The following is a 23,916-nucleotide window of genomic DNA, read 5'->3' on the forward strand; positions in this document are numbered from 1 at the left end:
GCCGGACGAGGTGGCTCACGCCTGTAATCCCAACACTTTGGGAGGCTGAGACGGGTGGATCACGAGGTCAAGAGTTCAAGACCAGCCTGGCTAACAGGATGAAACCCCGTCTCTACTAAGAATACAAAAATTAGCCAGGTGTGGTGGTGCATGCCTATAATCCCAGCTACTCGGGAGGCTGAGGCAGGAGAATCGCTTGAACCTGGGAGGCAAAGGTTGCAGTGAGCTGAGATTGCACCACTGCACTACCAGCCTGGGTGACAGAGCAAGACTCCATCTCAAAAAAAAAAAAAAAAAAAAAAAACAGATTCCAGCTGCGCGCGATGGCTCACGCCTGTAATCCCAACACTTTGGGAGGCCGAGGTGGGCGGATCACGAGGTCAGGAGATTGAGACCATCCTGGCTAACACAGTGAAACCACGTCTCTACTAAAAATATAAAAAATTAGCTAGGCATGGTGGTGGGCGCCTGTAGTCCCAGCTGGTAGGGAGGCTGAGGCAGGAGAATGGCGTGGAGGCAGGAGAATGGCGTGAACCCAGGAGGCGGAGCTTGCAGTGAGCCGAGATGGCGCCACTGCACTCCAGCCTGGGCGACAGAGCGAGACTCCGTCTCAAAAAAAAAAAACAGATTTCTACCCCAGATCTTCTTCATCAAAATCTCAAGGAGTGGGCCAGGTGCAGTGGCTCTTGCCTGTAACCCCAAAACTTTGGGAGGCCAAGGTGGGAGGACTGCTTGAGCCCAGGAGTTCGACACCAGCTGGGGCAACATGGCAAGACATGGTCTCTGTTTAAAAAAAAAAAAAGAAAAAGAATCTCAGCCGGGCATAGTGGCTCATTCCTGTAATCCCAGCACTTTGGGAGGCTGAGGCAGGTGGACCACCTGAGGTCAGGAGTTCGAGACCAGCCTGGCCAACATGGTAAAACCCCATCTCTACTAAAAATACAAAAATTAGTTGGGTGTAGTGGCGCTTGCCTGTAATCCCAGCTACTCTGGAGGCTGAGGCAGGAGAATCACTTGAACCTGGGGGGCAGAGGTTGCAGTGAACCAAGATTGTGCCATTGCACTCTAGCCTGGGCGAAAAGAGCGAAACTCCGTCTCAAAAAGAAAAAAAACCTCAGACAGTGAGGCTTTTGAATTTGTATCACAAAATTATCCCAGGAGATTTTGGACTATCCAGGATTAAGAGGCTGTACCACCTACCACACACATACGCTTGCATTTGCTGTGCTCATCTCAGATCCTAGCCCTGATAGGTGCTCAAAAATACAGCTGAATCTATCCATTCATAAGTCAGCATTCAGCAAATGCTACTGGAGGCTAGCCCCTATTTTATGCCAGGCACAGTGCCAGACATATGCACACAGAAGACCACCATGTGACACAACAGGATGTACTCAATAGTAGCAGCATGGATATGAGGAGTTAATGGTTATATGTCAAGCAAGGGAGGTTTTTTTTCCTAGGAAGTGACATCTCAGGTGGATTTTATAGGACAGATGTAAGTTTCCAACACTGGTAGGTGGTCGGTGGGGTGGAAGGCAGCGTATTGCGAACTGAGAAAACTGCGTATCTAAAGCACAAGGGGACCAAGCACAGTGGCTCACGCTTGTATTAATAATCTCAATACGTTGGGAGCCTAGGCGGGAGGGTCTCTTGAAGCCAGCCCTGGCAACAAAGCCAGACTCCCAGGCTCTACAAAAAATGTTAAAACTTAGCCAGGCGTGGAGGGGAGCGCCTGTTGTCTCAGCTACTCGGGAGGTTGAGGTGGGAGGATCATTTGAATCCAGGAGTTCAAGGCTGCAGTGAGCTATGAATGAGCCATTGCACTCCAGCTTGGGCAAGAGACCTTGTCTCAAAATTAGTAATACTAAAGCACAAAGATATGAAACCAGAGCTAACAGGAGCACCACACGCTTTAACAACAATAAACTACGTAAAGGGAGCACAAAAGCGCTCTGGTGTTGACTGGCTCGTTAAGCCTTCACCAGATTATGAAGAGCCCTGAATGCCTTGCTAAGAAGCGTGGCCTTTGTCTTGAAGGCACTAAGGAACCACTTTCAGGCAGTGACGGACTTATTCAGATTTTCAGGTGGGAATTATCACTTCAGCCGCTTTATGGAGGGGGACTAAGTGTGAGGGGCTAGGCTTCCCCTTGCAGGTAGAGGAATGACAAGCTTGCCAAGCAGGCAATCCAGCTGGGCTCAAACCTGCTATTTCCCAGCCTGCACAAGGAAGCTATCAGCTGCCCCGCCGGCCCCTGGCAGATGCAAAGGAGGAGTGTGGAGTGGGCGCCGGGCGCGAGAAGGCAGTAAGGACAAGGACAACCAGGTTGGATAAACCTGACCCGCTCTGGACGCGGGGCGGCTAAACAGCAAGCAGGCAGGGCAACCGACCACGTCCACCAGGCCCACGCGGGCCTAGAGACGGGATACCCAGCAAGACAGCACGTTCCGAGGCCAGTCCGAACTCGGACGCCGGGGACCCGAGCAGCCATCGCCCGACCTGCTCTCCAACCCTGTAGGCCCTGGCGCATGGGACACGGGCCGACGCTGCGGGCTGACCAGGGGCAGGCCCCAGTGCGCCAGAAAGCGACCACGACCACAGTTCGGCCGCCCCTCCCGCCCGTCGGGCCGTCGTCCTGGGCCGGGCCGCCTCACCTCGCGCGGACGGCGGGCTCTTCGGCGTCTCGGTGGCTCTGTGGGCCATCTCCAGGCAGTGGCCGCGGCCACCGACTTCGCCGCCGCCGCCGCTGCCGCCATTCTCGGGCGTTAGCGTCGTGGCGTCATCACAGCGCGCAGCTGAAGCCAAAACAAACCTACGGGGCGGGACGGGGCGGACTCTCACGAAGCTGGGCTACGCGGCTGGCGGATCTCCGAGCGTGGCCTGCCAATCAACCTGTTCGGGGCGGGGACAGGCACTCTCCGGGGCGGGGACAGGCACTCTCCTGAGCGGGTGGATCTATTTGTCGCTCAAAGAAACTTGACCGCTGTCTGCCGGACAGATCCTTGATAGAAAAACGAGGGATCGCGGGAAATAAGGAGAAAGTTTCAAGTTTCTGGTTGGGGGAAAGGGGACTCTGTAGTGCTAGCTTGGGTAAACAATGCTTTCCAACAGAGGTTTCTGGAAGTGCCTCTGGAACTCCGCAAAGGATTGACTTAAATTTCATTAACAAAATATATTTTTGAAAACTGCAATTAGAATAATTTCAGAACTCCATGTGTTGAATTTGGCCTCTATCAAAGAAGAGGTGCAAATGGTTAACTTGTAGATTGGTGAAGTCAATCTTGGGCCAACTTCTGGACTCATGGTTATTTGTTGTTGTTAATTTAATTTATATCCCGAGTCTGAAAAGCAAGCGGATTTTTAAAAAATTGTTACCATTCACGATGACTTCTCTATAGGATCAGAACTGGTTCACTTTACAGTCAACCCAACTTGGAGGGGGAAAAATAGGTGCTGCAGATGGTAAGTGCATTGTAACCTCCATCCATCTTCCCCATTTCAGTGGCTCATGTATTCAAATCTTTATTGAGTATGTACTTTGCACATGGAACTGTCTTTGATTGACTGTATAAGCTAATGTTATACTTTAAACCTAAAAATAAATTAACACCAATAAAACATTGTCGTCGGCTGGGTGCAGTTGCTCACGCTTGTAATCCCTGCACTTTGGGAGGCTAAGGCAGGTGGATCACCTCAGGTCAGGATTTTGAGACCAGTCTGACCAACAAGGTGAAACCCCGTCTCTACTAAAAATACAAAAATTATCCAGGCATGCCCGGTTAATTTTCTTATTTTTATTTTTAATTTTAATTTTTTGTTGTTGTTGTTGAGATGGAGTCTCGCTCTGTCACCCAGGCTGGAGTGCAGTGGCGCAATCTCGGCTCACTGCAAGCTCTGCCTCCTGGGTTCATGCCATTCTCCTGCCTCAGCCTCCCGAGTAGCTGGAACTACAGGGGCCCACCACCACGCCCGGGTAATTTTTTATATTTTTAGTAGAGACAGGGTTTCACCGTGTTAGCCGAGATGGTCTCGATCTCCTGACCTCCTGATCCACCCACCTCAGCCTCCCAAAGTGCTGGGATTACAGGCGTGAGCCACCATGCTCAGCCCTTTTGTATTTTTAGTAGAGACAGGGTTTCACCATGTTGGCCAAGCTGGTCTCGAACTCCTAACCTCAGGCGATCTGCCCTCCTCGGCCTCCCAAAGTGCTGGGATTACAGGTGTGAGACACCACGCCCAGCCGTAGTAAGGTTTCATACAAGATTTCATTTAAAAAGAACAATGGTGGCCAGCGCAGTGCCTCACGCCTGTAATCCTAGCACTTTTGGAGGCCCAGGTGGGCAGATCACCTGAGGTCAGGAGTTCGAGACCAGCCTGGCTAACATGGTGAAACCCCATTGCTACCAAAAATACAAAAATTAGCTAGGTGTGGTGGCGGGCGCCTGTAATCCCAGCTACTTGGGAGGCTGAGGCAGGATAATTGCTTGAACCCGGGAGGCAGAGGTTGTAGTGAACCGAGATCGCGCCATTGCATGCCAGCCTGGGCGACAAGAGTGAAACTCCGTCTCAAAAAAAAAAAAAAAAAAGTTAAAAAATTGTTTCCAAAAGTCTAGTGCAATAATTAAGGGTATAGACTTTGGGGCCAAACATACCTGGGATCAAATCCCAGCTCTGACACTTCCAGAGCTGTTTGACTTTAAGCAAGACATATACCTCATTAGCCTCATTTTATTTTTTAAATTTTGGCCAGGTTGGTCTTGAACTCCTGACCTCAGATGATCCACTGGCCTCGGCCTCCCAAAGTGCTGAGATTATAGGCGTGAGCCACTGCTCCCAGCCTTTTTTATTTTTTTAATAGAGACAGGGTCTTGCTCTGTCATCCAGGCTGGAGTGCGTGGCATCAATCAAAGCTCACTGTAACCTCGAACTCCTAGGCTCAAGGGATCCTTTGCCTCTGGAACAGGAATTACAAGAAATTGAAGAATGTGTAAGCAGAAACTCAGTTGTATATAAGAAAATCCAATTCCCCCTGAGAAAGAGAAAGAGCTGGAGTCCTTTAAAAATTAACTGCCTGTTTTTCTGCGGCTAGTGAGCCTTATCTCTCCTCCTTTCCCAGGCATTGTGAAGACCCCGTTTCCCTAGCTGTGCAGTTGCAAGGTCACTAGACAGATAAACTCAAGTCGTAAAACATGCTTCTCCTTGAAAAGTAAGAAATGATGTAATGCATGTCTCAATTAATTTAATAACAGGCTTTGTTTCTTGCTTCTGTAATATGCTTCCCCCTGCAAAGAGCTCCCCCTGCCCCACAAAATGCTTAAAAGGTAACTTAACTCTTTGTTCAGGGCTCAGTCCTTCAGATTTTAATCCGACTGGACCGGTGAACCTAAATAATTAATAAATATCCTCCTGAACCCCATTGGTCTCTCTGATTCCTTAAAATCCCCCTATACCTCAGCCTCCCAAATAGCTAAGTCTACAGGCACGCACCACCATGCCTGACTTGCTTATTTATTTATGTATTTTGAGACGGAGTTTTGCTCGTTTTCCAGGCTGGAGTGCAATTGCATGATCTCAGCTCACTGCAACCTCTGCCTCCCAGGTTCAAGCGATTCTCCTGCCTCAGCTTCCCAAAGTGCTGGGATTACAGGTGTGAGCTATCGTGCCTGGCCTAATTTTGTACTTGTAGTAGAGAGAGGGTTTCTTCATGTTGGTTAGGCTGGTCTCGAACTCTCCTCAACCTCAGGTGATCTGCCAGCCTCAGCCTCCCAAAGTGCTGGGATTACAGGCCTGAGCCACCACGCCTGGCCTATTTGTTGACATAGGGCCTTAAGTGATCCTCCCACCTCAGCCTTCCAAGGTGCTGGGATTACAGGCATGGACCACTGTGCTGGGCCATAAGCCTCATTTTTCTTTCTCTTTTTTTTTTTTTTTTGAGATGGAGTTTCACTCTTGTTCAGGCTAGAGTGCAATGGCACGATCTTGCCTCACCGTAACCTCTGCCTTCCAGGTTCAAGCAATTCTCCTGCCTCAGCCTTCTGAGTAGCTGAGATTACAGGCATGCACCACCACACCCAGCTAATTTTTTGTATTTTTAGTAGAGACAGGGTTTCTCCATGTTGGTCAGACTGGTCTCGAACTCCCGACCTCAGGTGATCCACCTGCCTCGGCCTCCCAAAATGCAGGGCTTACAGGCATGAACCACCACGTCTGGCCCATAAGCCTTATTTTTCTTAGCTATATAATAAGGTTAGCTCCGTGCTTGTAATCTCAACACTTTGGGTGGCTGAGGGAGGAGGATCATTTGAGGCCAAGAGTTCGAGACCAGCCTGGGTGACATAATGAGACCCTGTCTCTGCCAAAATATAAAATTAGCTGGGTGTGATAGCACAGACCTATAGTCCTAGCTACACAAGAGGCTGAGGCTGGAGAATCGCTTGAGCCCAGGAGGTCAAGGCTGCAGTGAGCCAGGATTGGGTTGCTGCACTCCAGCCTGAGTGACAGAATGAGACTTTGTCTCAAAAAATAAAATAAAGGCTGGGTGCGGTGGCTCACGCCTGTAATCCCAGCACTTTGGGAGGCCGAGGCAGACGGATCACGAGGTCAGGAGATCGAGACCATCCTGACTAACACGGTGAAGCCCCGTCTCTACTAAAAACGCAAAAAATTAGCCAGGCATGGTGGCGGGCGCTTGTAGTCCCAGCTACTTGGGAGGCTGAGGCAGGAGAATGGCGTGAACCCAGGAGGCGGAGCTTGCAGTGAGCCGAGATCGCGCCACTGCACTAACAGAGCGAGACTCCGTCTCAAAAATAAATAAATAAATAAATAAAATAAAAATAAAATAAATAAATAAAATATAAGCGGGGGAGTCATAATCCTGACCTTACAGAGTTGTTGTGAGGGTTAAAAGTAATATGAATTCCAGGTTGATGGCACTCAGAAATCTACACAACACTCCTGTTTTACAGACATTCAGTGCATTAATTAACAAATATTTATTGAACCCTTACTGTGTGCTGGTTTGGGCTCTGGAGAAGAGCAGGAGGGAGGTCCTTAGGTGAAGAGATACATTAATGCAGAGGGGACTGGATTCAGGACATCCATCCCTCAGGCTCTCTCAGAACAATAAGGTACTCCTTGTCCACAGTGCTTCAAATGTGCGAAACGCCGGGCGCAGTGGCTCAAGCCTGTAATCCCAGCACTTTGGGAGGCCGAGACGGGCGGATCACGAGGTCAGGAGATCGAGACCATCCTGGCTAACACGGTGAAACCCCGTCTCTACTAAAAATACAAAAAAACTAGCTGGGCGAGGTGGCGGGCGCCTGTAGTCCCAGCTACTCGGGAGGCTGAGGCAGGAGAATGGCGTAAAAACCCAGGAGGCAGAGCTCGCAGTGAGCTGAGATCCGGCCACTGCACTCCAGCCCGGGCGACACAGCGAGACTCCATCTCAAAAAAAATAAATAAATAAATAAACAAATGTGCGAAACACCATCACCATGATGCTCTGGCCTGGGCAGCTGTGCCCAGGGCCCAGCCAGCTTGGCTATCAGCCCACCCCTCTCCTCCAGCTCTAGGATAAAACACACAAAGCCCTTAAGCCCCTGGCCAGAGAGCAGATTCTTTCCCCCCTCCCCAAGCCCCACTCTATTCCATGGAAGAGTAGGGACTTAGAGAGCAAAAACCAGGGGAAAAGTAGGTCACAGCAGGAGGATGGTAATCTCCCTGATGGCTGGCCAGAACAGCCAGGCCCCTGCTCCTGGTCATCCAAGCCCAGCTCTGGAAGACTTCTGGGATATACAGCCCCAGCACCATCCTTCCTAGCAGTATGCCCAGGGTAAAGGTGCCACCCTAAAATGACACACCTCCACAGTGGGGTCATTCTCAGTCCAAGCTCTTGCTGACTGTAGCACTACCCATGCTGGACTTAAGAGCTCTATCTTTCATTCCACACCCTCCCACAAGTGCACCCTTTATATCCAGCCCTAGGATGGATGCTAGAGACACAACGAGGATTCTGACAAAAAGGACTTCCTGCCCTTGGGGAATCCACAGTGGGGAATTCTGACCTGTACCTAGACAATAACAAGCTAGTGCTATCAGTACTGAGGCAGAAGGGAATCCAGGAGCTGTGTGGACCTAGAGGAGCCTTCTGATTCAGCTTGTAGTCAGGGTTAGGGAATAGTTCCTAGAGGAGGTGATACTACAAGAGTGAGCCACTGCACCCGGCTGAGTTTTTCAATTTAGAAAGTAAAGAATAAGGCCGAACATGGTGGCTCATGCCTGCAATCCCAGCACTTTGGGAGGCCAAGGGGGTCAGATCACCTGAGGTCAGGAGTTCGAGACCAGCCTGGCCAACATGGTGAAACCCATCTCTACTAAAAATACAAAATTAGTTGGGCATGGTGGCGGGCACCTGTAATCCCAGCTACTAGGGAGGCTGAGGCAGGAGAATTGCTTGAACCCAGGAGGTGGAGGTTGCAGTGAGCCAAGATTGCGCCACTGCATTCCAGCCTGGGTGACAAGAGCAAGACTCCATCTCAAAAAAAATAAATAAATAAAAATAAAGTGGAGGGAGCGATAATATACGTCAATGAGGAGACTATGGCAGTGCCTCTATAAACCGTGGGGTGATGGCTTGGAATAGGATCCTGACAGTGGTGGGAGAAGGCTGATCAGAAGGTCCCACCCCCAGAAGGCTTCCTCCTTCCTCAGATTCTGCCTAGCTGATTTTGCTCTTCCTTTCCACCGGTATGAAGAGGGGCTCCTCGCACACCACATGCTGTCATTCCACGGCTTCCAGAAAGCCTTCTGCAGTTGTTTTGACAACACACCGCCTACCTTTTCTCAAAGAACAAGGTTGTGGAGAGCAGAGGCCAGAGGAACCCTTACAGTAACCCCAGTTTTTGCCACTTCAGGTCATATCAGGGGCTTGAATGTGGACTTCAACAGAGGCTCCCCACCTTCTAGAACAGGCCTCCTTCAGACAGACCAGAAAGCCAGAGGAAGGGACTGAGCACACAGTCTGTGCTGTGCCTTGAAGGCTGAGGTGACAGGCAGAGAGAGGAGGAGGTGAAATGGTCAGGAGCCCAGAGGCTGGGGAGGGGGTGGAGCTGAGATCAAGGGCACTTCACCAGCTCACCTGGCCCCCAGGGGCCGGGATAGAAGGGGTAGGCAGTGCTAGGAGTGCAGGGCTGAGACCCCGCCCTCCCGACCCCAAGCCAGCATAGGAAAGTAGAGGAAGACTGTGCATTCCGGCAGATCTCTGGTCTCCACTGGAGGAGCTCTTGGGACCTGCACGAAATGGAAAGCTTTGCGCTGCCACTGGGAAACCAGTGTTTGTAAGGAGGAAGATTGAGTCCCCTGTGGTGGCCCTCAGCCCCGCCCATTCCATCCAAGCAAAGGATCAGTTTCTGGGAGTCCCTGGCCCCAGCCAAGCAAGGCCGCAGCCAGGAGAAAGGAAGGAGCTTAGTACAAATATAAATACCTTTAATGAAAAGCCCTGCTGCGCTCTGCAAAGCCTGGACAACCACCGCCAGGGCAGGGCTGGAGGCACAGGCACTGCCACCTGACCTGATAGGCTAGGCCAGAGGCCCCAGGAGGTAGGTCAGAGCCAGAGCAGCCGCCAGCAGTGGGGGCGCAGGGGCCATGGGGAGTGCAAGTGCTGCAGCTGGCAGTGTCTCCTGGTTGGTTTCGGAGCCTGTACCGCGCTCCCGAACATGCACCTGGGCGCTGCACAGAGTGTGCAAGTTATTCGGATGGGGGGCCCGGCGAGCTTCTTGCTGTAGTGATTCCCACACTGCAGCTGCCTCCTCCGGACAGCCCAACAGGACCCGAGAGGCACAGGCATGGAAGTCATTCCAAGATCTGTTAAGGGAGTGGGATTAGGGGGATTAGGTGAGGCAAGGAGATTTTGGTTTGGGAAATAAAAGGTTCAGTCCCCAATGGTGGCACAGGTTGGGCCACTGCCTCGCAACCTCTGGTACCTGCAGATGGTCTCCAGCTCGCCTCCGCGGCCCATGCCGTCCCCCAAGCGGATGAGACACTCAGCGAAGCCCTGGTATATGGTGTCACAGCGGTTTGGGCCCGCTGCAGCTGCTGCCAGGCGAGGTACAAGGACTAGAAGTGGGGTGGGGGTGAGGGAATGGTAGATAGGATGAGCCAGGCCCGTCCCCCAGCCCCCAGGGGCTTGTTTACCTGGGAGCACTCTGGGGATGTGACTCAGCGGAAAAAGGGTGCCCTAGGGAACTAAAGGGCAAATCGGGATTACCTGCCCAGGCCCCCTTCAAGGTAAGACCCAGACTGGGATTTGCACAGGGGGAGGGGATGTTGTGTCCCCCAAATCAGCTCTTCCTCTGAGCTTCTGGGGCCCCAGGTGGGATGAGGAGGGTTCACGTGAAGGAATCAGGATAGGGTGGAGGGGAGGGTGGTCCAGAGGCCCGGGACTAGAAACAGGTGCATCTCTCTGCGGTTTAGACAAGCTTTGCTTGGCCCTCCAAACTCTCTCTAAAGATAGGTATTTTTGGAGAGACAGGGCAGGATGCAGAGGTATTGGGATCCAGGCCAGACCCTCAGAGAGGACTTAGGGATCCTATGACCGATCTATAAGTCCTGCCATTGGCATGTCTCCCTTTATAAGAGGGGATGCAAATTTTGGAGTCCTTCTCCCATAACTAGGGCTATTTGTGCCTCTCACTTTCTGTCCTGAAGTCACTAGCACACCTTCCTGGAGCCCTTGCAACTCTTCTCCACCCTGGTGCCCAGTGTTCCCACACACCCTATGCCCAGTCTGGCCTGGCTGGGCGAGAAGGGGGTGTGGCCCGGGCCCCGGACGCCCGCACTCACCGAGGGGCAGCAACAGCAACGGCCTCAGGGCACGGGGTGGTTGCCAGCAGCAGCGGCGGCGGCGGCGGCAGCAGCAGCGGCAGTGGCAGCGGCCCATCGTCCCTGGCTGAGAGCCTAGTGCGGGAGCTAGCAGCTTGGAGCGCAGCCCGTCCGCCCAGCCCCCGGAGGGAAGGACGGTGATTGGATGGAAGCCGGGGGTGGGGCTCCGAACCCAGCCGGCGGCTCCGCCTCCAACACCCAAATGGGAAAAGGAGCGAGAAGGGACCTCAGAGAGCAGAAATTCCCAGGAGCACAGGCTGGTGCTGAGCAGGCCCCTGGACCCTCACCCCATAAAAGGAGGGAGAAGGGAGATCTGGGAAGGCAGTTGGAGCAGATGAGTGGGTAACCCCGCCCCTTGGCTGGGTTGGCCTAGACAGACAGAGCTCCACAGGGAAGAGAGGGGCAGGGAAGGAACAGAGGGCAGTTATGAGAGTCACACCAAAGACAAACCAAAAGCACACACATACTCCATTTTATTCCAAAAGCATTTAATTGAATTTCTCAATATTTTTCAAAAACAAAAAGATCCAAATTAGAGGTAAAAAGGAACATGGAAAATTCCACTCAAGTGGTGTCACGATCTCAGGGTCATGCTCCAGGCATGGCAGAACCCAAGCAGGCACAATACCTGCCCTGGGCCCAGCCTAAACCTTCTGACTACCACACCCTGTAGACCACGGCCAGTGCTCCCTGCTCCCTGACCCCAAAACACCCCAGAGATGGGGGCCTGAGCAGGTAAAGGCCAGCCGTGACCCTGCCTCGGCCTAGGCCTGTGTGATGGCCTTCAGTGCCATCCCACCCCTGGGCAAGGCAGGCTTAGCAGCTAAGGGAGGCTGGGGGTCACAAGACCATGCAGCATGAGGCTGAGACGCCGGGCCGCTTTGCCAAGTGAGTTGTGTGGCTCAGCCTGCAGGAACTGAAAAAGCTTTTGGCGCACCTGGGCCATAACGGAGCCCATGTGGTCCCGAGTGATGGGGTCACTGTGGTCCAGATGCATCACGGCCTCTTCCAGGTAGCTGGGGATGGGGGAAAGGACAGGCTACAGGTGGGCACCAGCAGATGGGAGCGCCCCCTGGTGGCACTGAAGCCCAGAGGGAACCCTCTGGGTGAGGGCAGAGAGGATTGGTGGAGAAAATTAGGGAGAGGATTCAGGCAGAAGTGGGTGTAGCTTCAAACTGCTCGCTCCCACTCCCCCACTCCCCAGCTCATCTCCCCATTCCTGGCTGCCCCCACTTACCTGAGCTTGAGGTCAGTTCGAGTGCCAAGGTCAGATGCCAGCTGCTGGATGAGGGAAAGGAGCACAGGCTGAGAGAGTGGGCAGGGTGGCTGCCCAAAAACCTGGGCTGGGTCTACAGTTTCACACACATACAGCACCAGGTTCAGGTCAGCAGCTGTCAGTGCCTGGAGGAGAAAAAAAGAGCAGTGTTTATAGCAAATATCAGGATGGAATGTCTGTTTATCTGAACTGTGTGGCCTGAGGGAGGAAGACAACGGGGTGCGCTAGTGAGGGCTCCAGAGGGACTCAGAGAGCCCCGCAGGGTTGTATAGTTACCCTAGGGGATTGGGAAATGGTTCCTGAGAAGGGTAGTTGTAAAGCAAGGTGGGCTAGGTGGGAAGAAGGGGGTCCAGGAAGAGGAAGCAGCAGGGACAATGGCCTGGAGGCCAAAGGGAACCAAGAACAGTTTGCTGGGGCCAGAAGGTGCAAAGCTGGTGGGTGGAATGTATGGTGTGTGGGCCTTGTCAAGAGACACGTGACCCTTACCAGGGCCTAACGCCTATCATACCTGCTGGAAGGCCTGATTGAGGTGGCCCTGCTGCAGCAGCTGCAGGATATGGGCTTGCTGGGCCTGGCAGTCAAGGTGGGCAGAGGGGACAGGTGTGCCAGCAGCTGAGCGCATGGCCTGCATGATGCTGGAGGTGACGGCGGCCTGCTGCTCCTTGAGCGCCACACTCACCTCACCCTTAACGATGCGCTGTACCTGTGCTAAAATGGACTCCTGAAGGCTGCAAAGGGAAGTGAGTGAGGTGAAGTGGACAGGGAGCCCAGTCTGGCCTTTCTCAAGCCCACCACCTTGCCCAGTACTCTGCCCACACACCTGCCCACAGCCACATGCAGCTGGTGCTGCACCTCAGCCCGAACACTGCTGGCCACGGTGGCTGCCATCTGCTCAGTGGCACTCTGCAGTGTGCTGACCAGGCCCCGCAGCTGGGCCAGCACAGGCTCCCTGGCCTCCTGTTCCCGTGCCTTCCGGCTCTTCATGTGGCTTTCTAGCTGCTGCAAGTCTGAGGGGTGACCACAGGGACTATAAGAGGAACAGAAGGAAAGAGGATAACCCCTCCCACCTTGGGCCATATGACCCCACTCACATTCCTGTGTCCCCAGTCGGAAGCTATCATTGATTTGCTGGAACATGGCCTGGCAGCTCTTCTCAAAGGCCGGCAGCACCACACTCTGGAAGGCTTCCCGGTAGGCTGCCTGCATCGGCCCCTGTAATGTGTCTGCAGCTGCTCGGGCGATGGCATCAGTCAAGTTCTGGGGTTAGAAGAGGGGGCCAAGTTGAAAACCTGAGCCTGCTGGGCGCAGTGGCTCACACCTGTAATCCTAGCACTTTGGGAGGCCGAGGCGGGCAGATCATGAGATCAGGAGATCGAGACCACCCTGGCCAACATGGTGAAATCCTGTCTCCACTAAAAATACAAAAATTAGCTGGGTGTGGTGGCGCGCGCCTGTAGCCCCAGCTACTTGGCAGGCTGAGGCAGGAGAATCACTTGAACCCGGAAGGCAGAGGTTGCAGTGAGCTGAGATTGCACCATTGCACTCCAGCCTGGGAGGCAGAATGAGACTCCATCTCAAAAAAAAAAAACAAAAAAAAAAAACCCTGAAAACCTGAGCCCAACCTGGCCTGACTAGGCCCAGGAACCACCACCTCCACCCACATCTTGGGCCCTATAGCACCTTGGACTTGAGCAGCTTGGAGATGTTCTCTTTCATGCTGCCCTCCACAGCTGTGAGCTTGGTAGCCACTGAGTTGCTCAGTTGGCCTGCCATAGGCTCCAGACTCCTTGAGACACCTGGCAGAGGGGAAGAGGGGGAGGTGGAGCCATGAGAAGAAGCTTGACAAGTACCCCCACTTCCACCTGAACCACCCAAAAGGAATCTGCATGCGAAACTCACATGGAGGGACTGTCTTCTTGATCTCATCCCGTATGCTGCGCTCTAGCCGCCCAGCTACAGCTGAAGACAGTGCTTGGGACAACTGTTGTGTCAGCTGCTCCTGCAGCTGCCCTCCCCGCTGCTGCCCCTCAGCCAGTGCTCGCTCCAGCCGCCGCTCTGCGCCGTAGCTAAGGAACAGGCCTGGAGCAGGTCGTGTACTCCTTCCCAGGCCAAGAATGCTGCCCCCATCCCTATGCCATGTTGTGCTACCAGTCTCAAGGATACGCTCCTGCTCGTGCCGGGTCTCAAGGGCACGTTCTACGTGGCCTGTAACTGTGCTCTGCAGGCCTTCGAGTTGGGTACACAGACGCTGCAGCAGCTCTTCTTGGCTGTGCCGCAGCTCTGCCAGCTCTCTCTGCTGTTGCCAAATTAGGGCTGGCCAGTCCTCAGGGGGCTCTGGCACCTGTCAATAGCACTGACAGTCACACGATGCCTGCCCCACCCATCCCCACACACCAGACCAGGTAATGGCCCAGAGCCCTTCTCCACCCCGGCAGGGTGAAGTTCCACAAGTACAAAGTGGGCTCGTTCACTTACCTGGTGCTCTGTGAGCCGGGATCCCATGGCTGCATCCCTGCCATAGGTGAGAAGCACCTCAGGCTACGTCAGGCAGCCTGGAGACCACCCTCTCCCTCCCTAGGATTCCTCCCTACCCATCATCCTTCTTGCTTTTCCTTTTGAGCTTGGGTGAGGTTCGAGGGGATCCCTTGGTCTTCCAGTCCTTGGCAGGCAGCCGTGGAGCAGGAACTTTGGTGCCAAAGCCTCCTGAAGCAGAGGCAAGGCTGGCCACCTCATCATCATGGTCACTGTGGGAAGGGGAAGGAGGAGTAAGCCTCTGCCCACTTGCTGCCCATCCCCCCATGAGGACAATGGTGTAGAGTGGCACCCACCTTTGCTCAGCACTGGCATCCTGACTGTCACGTTGCTGCAGCAGGTGATATGGTGGTCGGTGGAAGGCCAGGCTCTTGTGCTTTTCCTGAAGGCCATTCCTGGGGCTGGAAGGACAGGCCAACTCAGCAGAGGATGAATCTATCTGAAGTCCCTCCTGCTAACACACTTTTCCCCTCCCAAGCTCCTCACCTTTCTGCCAGGGTGCTGCAGGTCTCACGAGTAATGTCAGGTGCTGTGGGCCAAACCTGACTGTCAGGAGTCGAGGCCTCCTGGGTCAAGGCTGCCTCCAGGAGGGAGGGGGTACTATGCCGATCTCCGTCCCCAGGGCCTCCATCAAGGCCAAGCTGGGGGCCGAGCTCGGGCCCTGGCCGGGGCCGTGGGGACAGTAGGTGCAGTGCTGAGGCGGCTGAAGCCATACTGTCTGGCTCAAGGCCCTCTGGTGCAGAGGAGCCAAAACCACGGGGCAGGGCCTCAGATGCAATCTCAGGGATGTCCTGGGACAGGGCAGTGGAAGCTGAGGAGATGACATCAGGGGAACGGGTGCGGCTAGGGGAGGCTTGGGGTAGCCCCAGGGGCTCCACTTCCTGCAGCTCCAGGGACAGTGCAGAGGCGGCAGTAGGCACCTGAGGTGGGCCAAAGATGGAGGCTTAAGTGACAGGAGGTGAGGCAGGGATGGGGGCACAGACACGAAGCATTAGTATTAGTAGTAATGAGAGACGGGGCAGCAGAGTCAAAAGGTCAAGTGGGGATACAGGTCAAAAACGAGGCCACAGCCCAGAAGAGGAGGTGGGGACAGGGAGGCTGAGAAGACACCCACCAAGAAACACAGGAGGGTGAAATGACCTCAGGGAAACATGGACCATGTTGGGTAGAGCAGGATCAGCAGCAGGGGGGTCGGGAGGAACCCACCACCTACCTTCCCTGCTGCCGCCCACCTGCTCCCCACACTTCACACAGACACCCATTCACACACCTGGCCCGGCCCCTTAGGAGTCAGTTTGTCGGCTGGGGCTGGGAGCAGGCCGGGCAGGAGGCCGCGTGGGCTTGCCTGCAGGCTGCCACTGCTGCTCATTGTCAGGCTGCCATCCAGCTGCAGCTTGGGGCTCAAAGTCAGCTCCTCAGGTGGCCTGGTGGGAGAAGCTTGAGGTGTCAGCAGCCAGAGCTTGGCATCATCTGGTACCAGCCCCTGCCATCCTCCATCTCTCACCCTTGCCTCACCTGGTCAAGGAGGGTTCCACAGCTGAGGTGCTGCTCATGGCAGACACAGCTGTAAGGGAGCTGCTGCTGCTGCTGCTGCTGCTGCTACCACTGCTGCTGCTGCTGGGAGAGGCAGTGATCTGGGGAGATGCAGGGAATAAGACCTGTGGCCTATGGCTGAGGCATTCCCAGGTCCCCCTACCTTGGGAGAGTACCTGCTGCAAGGAGGCGCTAGGTGTCATGAAGGCGTCAGGTGTCATCAACTTGGGCTTGGTCTCACTGCTCAGACTGAGGAAGTTGGCAGGTGCAGGCAGCTCCATGATTCGTCGGAGGTCAGGCTGGGAGCCGTGAGCGACTGACCCCAGGCCCTCGGAGCCCAGTTCGGGTCGAGACTCTCCAAATGCTGCAGGGCAAGTTGCCACTTGAGTCAGATCTCAGACCCTGGTCAGTCCAACTTACCCTACCTCCCTCTCACGCCCTACTCACTAAAGTCCTCGTGGGCAGTGTGGGTGGGGAGTGGGGCCACCACATCAGGGTTCAGCTGTGGCTGGAAACGGATCTGCACATCTTGCAGTGCCCTGCAGGAAAATAAGGGGGAGAATAAAGTGCTCCAAGGGCAAGGATCAGTAGAGTGGAGACAAACACAGACAGGGCACTGATGGGCCTCCCCAAACACTCACTTAGTATGCACACAAAAGAGCTTGATGAGCACACCAGCTGCAGACTCCATGGCACCAGCTCCATGGGTACCATCTGAAAGGATAGTGTGGATGATGAAGCCCCTGGCCCTCTCTGTGCCTCCACACCCCCTAGATATATGGACACATAGCTCTGACCCTGGGGCAGCTCACCAGCACCCAGGCTGTCATTTTCCTCTTCGGCAGGCAGCACCTCAGTGTGCCGTAGCCGGCAGCGACTCACAACCTGGATACCGAAGCTCAGCACAGGGTGGGTGAGCAGGAACTCCGAGATGGAGCTGAAGCAGGCATGGCCCTCCTCCTGGTTCTGCAGCAGCTCCATCACATAGAGGACCTGCACAGGCAGAACGTTCCTAGCTGAGCTCAGAGGCTAAGGGCTGCAATGCGCCACCTGCCCCCCGGCCTTCCTCTATAATCCCAGCTCTGCCCAGGGTACCCCATGGCAGCCTACCTTCCGTTGCACATCACTGAGAATCAGGTATTCTGCTGAGAGGTCCAAGCAAACCTTGAGGCTAGGGGGCACACTCACTGAGCTGAAGATATCTGGGGAGAAGCTAGAGAGCCACAAAGCAGAATGAATGAGGCTGAGAACTGAAGGAAGCCACATTCCCAACACTGCTGCCCCTGCCCAGTCCCCCAGCCTTCCAACTACTCCTTACCGAATAGTCTGCAGGCAGGTCCAGGACACCGTACACCACATCTTTAGCTCTCGGTTCTGGTCAGCACCAGTAATAAGGAACCTCCAGAAAGGGACACTGCAAGGCAACAAGGCACTGACTGGCTGGCTGGGCCGCCTGCTGGGAGCCATGGTCCAGCCCACCACCCACTAGGCTGCCCACTCACTCACTCAGGGTCTTGTTTCTTATGGTTGTCACAGAACAGGAGGCAGGAGAGGGGCCGCCCATCATGAGGCTTCCACTCGTGCAGACACCTGCAGGTAGGCAGATGAGGGGCCTGAGTGAGCAGTCCGGTCGGCTACCTCGGGAGGATCCTGGTCCCTGAGGCCCTGCCTTACCTTGGCTCATCTTGCCCCTCAATGTAGATCTGCCAGAACTTGACATAGCCATCATGGCTCGCAGTAGCCAGCACAGTCCCATCAGGGGAGAGGGCTCCTTCACTGAGGCACTAGAAAGAACCCAAAAAGCTTTGCTGACTAGAGGTGAGAACAAGTCCCTCCCAAATGAGGATGGTAATGAGCTGAACTGACTCATGGTGGGACTGGCATGCTTGTGTGACTGACTGAATGAACAGGGTCCCTAGAGAAGGCCAGACCTGCAGGGTGCTGTGAGGTAAGGAGAAAACTGCACAGGCAAGGGCCACTTTGAGCTCAGAGTCCCCATGGACAGAATGCTAGTAAAGCTGCCCGGACAGCTGTGGATACGGGGAACAGAGGATGGATATGAGGAAGGGGAGGGCAGGGGAGGCAGGGAGTCACAGGCTTACCGTGCTATGACCTTTTACCACAATGAAGCCCTGCTTGATCTGGCTGACATCCACAGGCCAAGTGCTGTGGCTAGAGCGGAGCATGTCCAGGTCCCACACCTCAGCCTGGAAGGCACAGAGAGGTGAGTGTGCAGCCCATCCCCACACTATGGCTTCTCTGGCGCCTCCTCGCCATGCCAGCCCCCTCACCCGGTCTTCATGCAGCAGGGCCACCGTCGGGCTGCTCTCCTCACAGCAGTCCTCGCTCTCCTCAGGGATGAAGGGGCACCAGATGATCCTGCGAAAGTGGTTCAGTGGCGTGCCCTCTGGCTGCCGGATATGGACCAAGATCTCTTCTCTGAGCAGGGTGTTAAGGGCTAGATAGGTGAATGAAGAGGCGTAACACCCCAGCTCCGCCCACCCTTCTTCAGTCCCACCACCCACGGGAAGGAATGGATACTGAATTTTGCCATTAACCAGAGCCAAGCGCCACACGAACAGGTTGCCTGCCTCATCCAGGCAGGCCAGCTGTGGAGAGTTGAGGTGTGCAAAAGCCAGATCAGCCACACTGCCTGTGAAGCCCTTGAGCAAGGTCCGCTCCGAAGTGCTGACACTGATCACCCGCACCATGGCGGAGCCATTGTTGGCAGCTGGAATCAGGAGAGCAGTGGACCATGAGTACATATCCAGGCTCAGGCAGCAGCAGAGAAGCACTGCCCCTGTCTGTCTCCCTGCCACCACCATAGTCGCAAGCTTGGTTTTCCCACCCAGCTCCCCAAGAGGCAGCATGGACAAACCTTCCATTGTACCCCTAAGGCCTGAGTGGCCTGATGTTGGAACTGGCTCTGTTGGACATCCAGCATAACATTCCTTCCTCCCCACTGTCTTTACTCACCCCGAATGGCATAGGCCAAGAAGGAGTTAGACACAGCAATCAGGTTGCCATAGTAGTACTTCTGCTCCCAGTCATACTTGGCGACAGGCTGAATTTTCACCTGAGAACCCAGGGTGAGAAAAGTCACGGAACTTCCCTAGAGCCTAGGTGGCCCCCAACATCCCTGGGGATGGGAGAGGACACAGATGCAAGTCCAGCTACCCACTGTTACCTCCTGGAGCCAGACTCCCACAGAGGCTTGGCACCCAGCCCTGGCTTCCTGAAACTGGGAAAGTGTCAAGGTGGCCCCACAGGAACTGGCAGCATGAGGGAGACCGGAAAGGCTGGGTGTGCCCCTATACATTATATTTGCCACAGCATCCTAGTACCTACCTTGTTGCTTCCCCGGGCCTTGCTTGAAATGCTAGAGTCACTGCTGGCCACAATCTCCACCTCCTTGGCCAAAATCCCAATGCAGGTGGAGCTATCATCTCCTGAGAGACAGCTGTGGGGAAGAGTGCAAAAACTTTGTCTCTTGTTCACCCAAAGGCTCAATGGGCAGGGACGGGAGGAAGCGAGGACATAGCCAGCCTGGTAAAGGTATCTAGTCCAATGTCAGCTTTGCCTGGTACACTGGCCCCAGACCCACAGCTCCGCTTGCTCACCTCCTTCCTTGGGAATGAGTCTACTTTCATTTTAAACCAGGTATCCAGGCCAAACCCTTGAGCTTGTCCTTGCCTCTCATCCTAGTGCAAGCTCAAGCTCCACCCCAGGTCATCTAGAGAGGAAGCAGCAGAGGCTGCTGGCCCTGCTCACTCCCCATCTCATGGCTTCAGCTAGGAAGACACCCCAAACACACCATCACCACCATTGTCGTCTCCTAGGTACTCACATGACCTGCTTCTCTTGCAGGTTAATGGGTGGCATGGTCCGAAGACCAGCCTTGTTTGTTGAGGTACCATCACCTGAGCAGAGCGGGTCTGGGACCAGAAGCCCATTGAGGTCCCCATTGTAGGCACTGGATGGCCGTGGGCTCTCTGCACTGGGGCCTGGGGACAGAAAGGGTCACTCTGATAAGGTTGCTCGACCTGCCCACAAGCTTCTCCCCTTGCAGAATTTCCTTCAAGAACTATGAGGTGTTCTAGGAACACTCAACTGAGCAAAGCATGTCCATGAGGAGGAGGGCCCTGTGTTCATCTCTCGTTCCATAAACGCTGATGTATGCAGGACCAAGGATGAGCATGAGGCTCTTCTGCCTGGGGGAGGGGTACAAGCCATCAAGGACCCTTTGAGGCCAGTTAATACTCAGGCCTGGGTTACTACAGAACTCTGTGGACTCTGAGTGAGGGCATAGGAATGGTCAGGAAAGACCTTATACAGCAGTTAGTGTGGCCAGAACACACAGACACAGGAAGGATGGAGGGAAAACAAAGCTGCAGAGGCATCAGGTATGATGCTGTGGCACTTAGACTCTTCCCTGTGGGCCATGAGAACCATAAAGAGTTTCAAAGGGGAAGGTGACGTGGTCAGTTCTGGCCAGTGGGATGATTAAGATAGCAGGCAGAATGGTTGAGAATCTGGGTGAGAGAGATCACGGCCTAGACCAATGTAGTGTCAAGATCTGGAGAGAAGATGGGCTCCTAAGGCATGGAAGGGCACTGGTAAGATGTGGAAGGGGCTGCCCCACACAGAAATGGCTCAGAAGAAGCTATCTTGGGCAAGTAAACACAGAATGCAGGGACACAAAGGAGCTGGACCAAAAGGAGAGAAACTATGGGACAGAGTGTGGAGTAACGAAAGACAGCATTTCAGTTCTTTGCAACTGGCTGGGTTTCAAACACTCTCATAGGCTCAGACACCATTTCCAAAATCCCCAAATGGCAAGGAGCCTAGGGCTCCACATTCAGGAACATAGCAAGTTTCCAGTCACAACAGTCTTTCAGTTCTTTTGGCGCGATCCTGGCTCACTGCAACCTCCACCCTCTGGGTTCAAGCAGTTCTCCTGCACCAGCCTCCCAAGTAGCTGGGATTATAGCTCAGCTAATTTTTTTTTTTTTAGATGGAGTCTCGCTCTGTTGCCCAGGCTAGAGTGCAGTGGCATGATCTCAGCTCACAGCAACCTCCGCCTCCCAGGTTCAAGGGATTCTCCTGCCTCAGCCTCCCAAGTAGCTGGGACTACAGGCACGTGCCACCATGCCCGGCTACTTTTTTTTTATTTTTAGTAGAGATGGAGTTTCACCATCTTGACCAGGCTGGTCTCGAACTCCTGACCTTGTGATCCACGCGCCTCGGCCTCCCAAAGTGCTGGGATTACAGGCGTGAGCCACCATACCCAGCTTTTTTTTTCTTTGGAGTCTTGCTTTGTCGCCCAGGCTGGAATGCAGTGGCGCGATCTTGGCTCACTGCAAGCTCCGCCTCCCAGGTTCACACCATTCTTCTGCCTCAGCCTCCCGAGCAGCTGGGACTACAGGTGCCCGCCACCATGCCCAGCTAATTTTTTGTATGTTTAGTAGAGACGGGGTTTCACCGAGTTAGCCAGGATGGTCTCGATCTCATGACCTTGTGATCCGCCCGCCTCGGCCTCCCAAAGTGCTGAGATTACAGGCGTGAGCCGCTGTGCCCGGCCAATTTTTGTATTTTTAGTAGAGACGAGGTTTCACCATGTTGGGAAACCATGTTGGCCAGGCTGGTCTCGAACTTCTGGCCTCAAGCAATCTACCCACCTCGGCCTCCCAAAGTGCTGGGATTATAGGCGGGAGACACTGCGCCCAGCCCTCAACAGTCTGAGTTCTGACCTGGTCCTTCAGTGAGAGGAGACAAGAAAGAGCTGCTTGGCAAACAAGGGAATCAAGTGCCAATCAATAAACAAAGGAGTTATAAGGAAAGCCTCCAGGCCACTTCATTCGGATCAGAGCCACTTTAGCTGTTCAGTGACAAGCTGACCACTCTTCCTTCCATGAAGGGTACCATGAGGACAACCAAAAAGCAGGCCCAGGCTGTACATGGTTGGCCATGCCAGGCTCTACCAAATATCTGCAGAGTCTAGTCTGCAAAGCAGCTGAGCAGCAGAAGAGGTCCACGCCCAACTCATGAGTGAAGAGGGCACACACTCCAGGCCTGGCACAAAGGACCCAGTGGTCTCAGGCAGCAGATGGATTTTCTGAAAGTAGGGGTTAGCTGAATCCACCCCTAGTGAGCACCAGTGCCTGCTTCCAGAAGCAGCCAGTCTGGGCCTCCCAGCAGGTGTAAGAACAAGATCTGAGGAAACATCAGTCCTCCACTGTACACCCACACCATCATCACCGCCCACTTCAGAGGTCCCTAAACCTGTCAGTAAACTAGTGCCTCCACCCGTGCTATTTCCTTTTCCTAATAGGTGGCTTCTACATACATGCCTTGGGTGCCTTTCCTGACACCCAAGACCCTGTTCACATTACCAGACCTAGCCCACTCTCCCCTCTCAGACCTGCACTCTGCACTCATCAGCCTCCACCCTTCCCATGCCCATCACAGTATCGAGACACTCCTCTCTTTCAATGACAACAGTATATTACAACCCTGTTAGCTGTGTCTTGGGGAATCTTTGGGGGCAAGATTAGTTCTGAGGTATCATTAAGAGCCAAAGAGAAATATGAATGAATGGGAACAAATTAGGGCTTGGAGATATTTGTAGCCTAATTCAGTCAGGGTGGTGCGGTCTGTGGTTTGCCTTCATCCCAGAAAGAACACGGAATTGAGGCTGGACACCTTCCTCCTGGAAATCAGTTTCAGAACGGGAGGCCTGGAGTCTTTATTCCAGAGAGAAGGGCAAGTTATGGCGGGGACCGGCGGCTCTTCAGCATCGCGCTTAAGCCTAGGCCCAGAATTCCATATACGGAGCCCAGACCAGGCCTCTGAACCATGGCGAAAGGGAAGAGAAGCTAGGCCAGTCCCAGGAACACTAGAGACCTCGGGGCCAGGAAACGAGGGGCACAGTCAATCCCCGTCCACCCTTACCCGCCAGGAGGATCCAGAGCTGGTCCTAAGGGAGCTGCGGGCCCCAAGGGCGGTTCAGACGCGCGCCGCCCTTTTGTCAGCTCGCCTGGGGCCCACCCCCGCAACCCCCGCTCACCGCCCGCGGGTCGGTCCAGCTTGAGGATGTCCCGCAGGTGCTGCGTGGCGTCCTCGATATCGATGCTCGCGCAGGAGGCCATGAGCCCAGCGGCGGGCGCCCCGCCCGCACCGCGTTCGTTCCGCCGCCGCCGCGCACCACCCACCCTCGCCCACCCGCGACGGGGCGAGACAGCAGGACGCCGGTCACTACACTCAGTCCACCCGCAGTTCGCAAACCACCGCCCGCGCAGCGTCCCCGAGCCCCGCCAACCCCACCAACCGCCTCCACTTCCGGCCCCCACTAGCCGAGGCTCCCGGAACCTGCCAGGGACGGAGAAGAAAGGTTCCGGGCTGGGGGCGGAAGCCTAAACCCCTCCCGCAGCCCGTCCCCTTCGGCGGCCCCGCCCCTGTGCCCGCGAGGTCAGGGAAGTTCCACAGGGATGAGGTAAACGTCCACGCACTGGGCCACCCAGAACCCTACTCGACTCAGAAGCCGCCAGGTCCCTGCCCACTCCCAGAGCATGGCTCCGATGGTCCCAGGACGGGGTCAACTCACCCGCCCATGCTAAGGTCCTTCAGACCCCCAGAATATGCTGAATTGGCAGGTGCCTCAGGTTTCCTTTGGAGAATGGGTGGGAATAACTCAA

The 23,916-nt window shown here is 54.6% G+C and overlaps 2 protein-coding genes across 4 annotated transcripts; both read right to left on the bottom strand.

Moving 5' to 3' along the window:
• Positions 1-9,469: 9,469 nt before the first annotated feature.
• Positions 9,470-11,040, bottom strand: LOC101024217 (neuritin-like protein). The gene is made up of 3 exons (XM_003919428.3): positions 10,843-11,040; positions 9,984-10,116; positions 9,470-9,864 (listed from the first exon to the last, which is right to left on the bottom strand). The coding sequence occupies exons 1-3, from the start codon at positions 10,937-10,939 to the stop codon at positions 9,579-9,581; spliced, it is 516 nt and encodes a 171-aa protein (XP_003919477.2). The 5' UTR covers positions 10,940-11,040; the 3' UTR covers positions 9,470-9,578.
• A 308-nt stretch (positions 11,041-11,348) lies between these two features.
• Positions 11,349-23,605, bottom strand: LOC116268605 (enhancer of mRNA-decapping protein 4). 3 transcript variants are annotated; one of them, XM_031657920.1, is made up of 30 exons: positions 23,289-23,582; positions 20,334-20,433; positions 20,070-20,226; positions 19,571-19,682; positions 19,199-19,298; positions 18,764-18,953; positions 18,514-18,661; positions 18,325-18,429; positions 17,897-18,006; positions 17,729-17,812; positions 17,541-17,636; positions 17,333-17,435; positions 17,035-17,215; positions 16,864-16,936; positions 16,670-16,761; positions 16,399-16,586; positions 16,205-16,323; positions 15,960-16,113; positions 15,176-15,633; positions 14,986-15,090; positions 14,749-14,901; positions 14,633-14,669; positions 14,321-14,498; positions 14,057-14,212; positions 13,838-13,953; positions 13,249-13,414; positions 12,978-13,164; positions 12,666-12,885; positions 12,119-12,282; positions 11,349-11,897 (listed from the first exon to the last, which is right to left on the bottom strand). In XM_031657920.1, the coding sequence occupies exons 3-30, from the start codon at positions 20,102-20,104 to the stop codon at positions 11,705-11,707; spliced, it is 4,023 nt and encodes a 1,340-aa protein (XP_031513780.1). In that variant the 5' UTR covers positions 20,105-20,226; positions 20,334-20,433; positions 23,289-23,582; the 3' UTR covers positions 11,349-11,704. The 3 variants fall into 3 exon arrangements, with proteins under 3 accessions (XP_031513780.1, XP_003917106.2, XP_031513779.1); XM_003917057.5 differs by lacking the exon at positions 20,334-20,433 and having other exon boundaries at positions 15,176-15,609; positions 23,289-23,605; XM_031657919.1 differs by lacking the exon at positions 20,334-20,433 and having other exon boundaries at positions 23,289-23,605.
• Positions 23,606-23,916: the final 311 nt, after the last annotated feature.

This window comes from Papio anubis, chromosome 18 (genome assembly GCF_008728515.1).
Source record: "Papio anubis isolate 15944 chromosome 18, Panubis1.0, whole genome shotgun sequence".
NCBI lineage: Eukaryota > Metazoa > Chordata > Mammalia > Primates > Cercopithecidae > Papio > Papio anubis.

Bases quoted from the DNA above. Each gene is read 5' to 3' on its own strand.
- LOC101024217 (XM_003919428.3), bottom strand. From the start codon at position 10,939: ATGGGCCGCTGCCACTGCCGCTGCTGCTGCCGCCGCCGCCGCCGCTGC. The intron at 10,117-10,842 runs GTGAGTGCGGGC...CCCCACTTCTAG, and splicing joins GTTGCTGTTGCTGCCCCTCG to TCCTTGTACCTCGCCTGGCA. The intron at 9,865-9,983 runs GTACCAGAGGTT...CTCCCTTAACAG, and splicing joins GAGCTGGAGACCATCTGCAG to ATCTTGGAATGACTTCCATG.
- LOC116268605 (XM_031657919.1), bottom strand. From the start codon at position 23,370: ATGGCCTCCTGCGCGAGCATCGATATCGAGGACGCCACGCAGCACCTG. The intron at 17,436-17,540 runs GTAAGGAGTAGT...GTGGCTCTCTAG, and splicing joins ACCTGCCTGCAGACTATTCG to CTTCTCCCCAGATATCTTCA. The intron at 16,587-16,669 runs GTGAGTAGGGCG...CTTGCCCTGCAG, and splicing joins CACTGCCCACGAGGACTTTA to CATTTGGAGAGTCTCGACCC.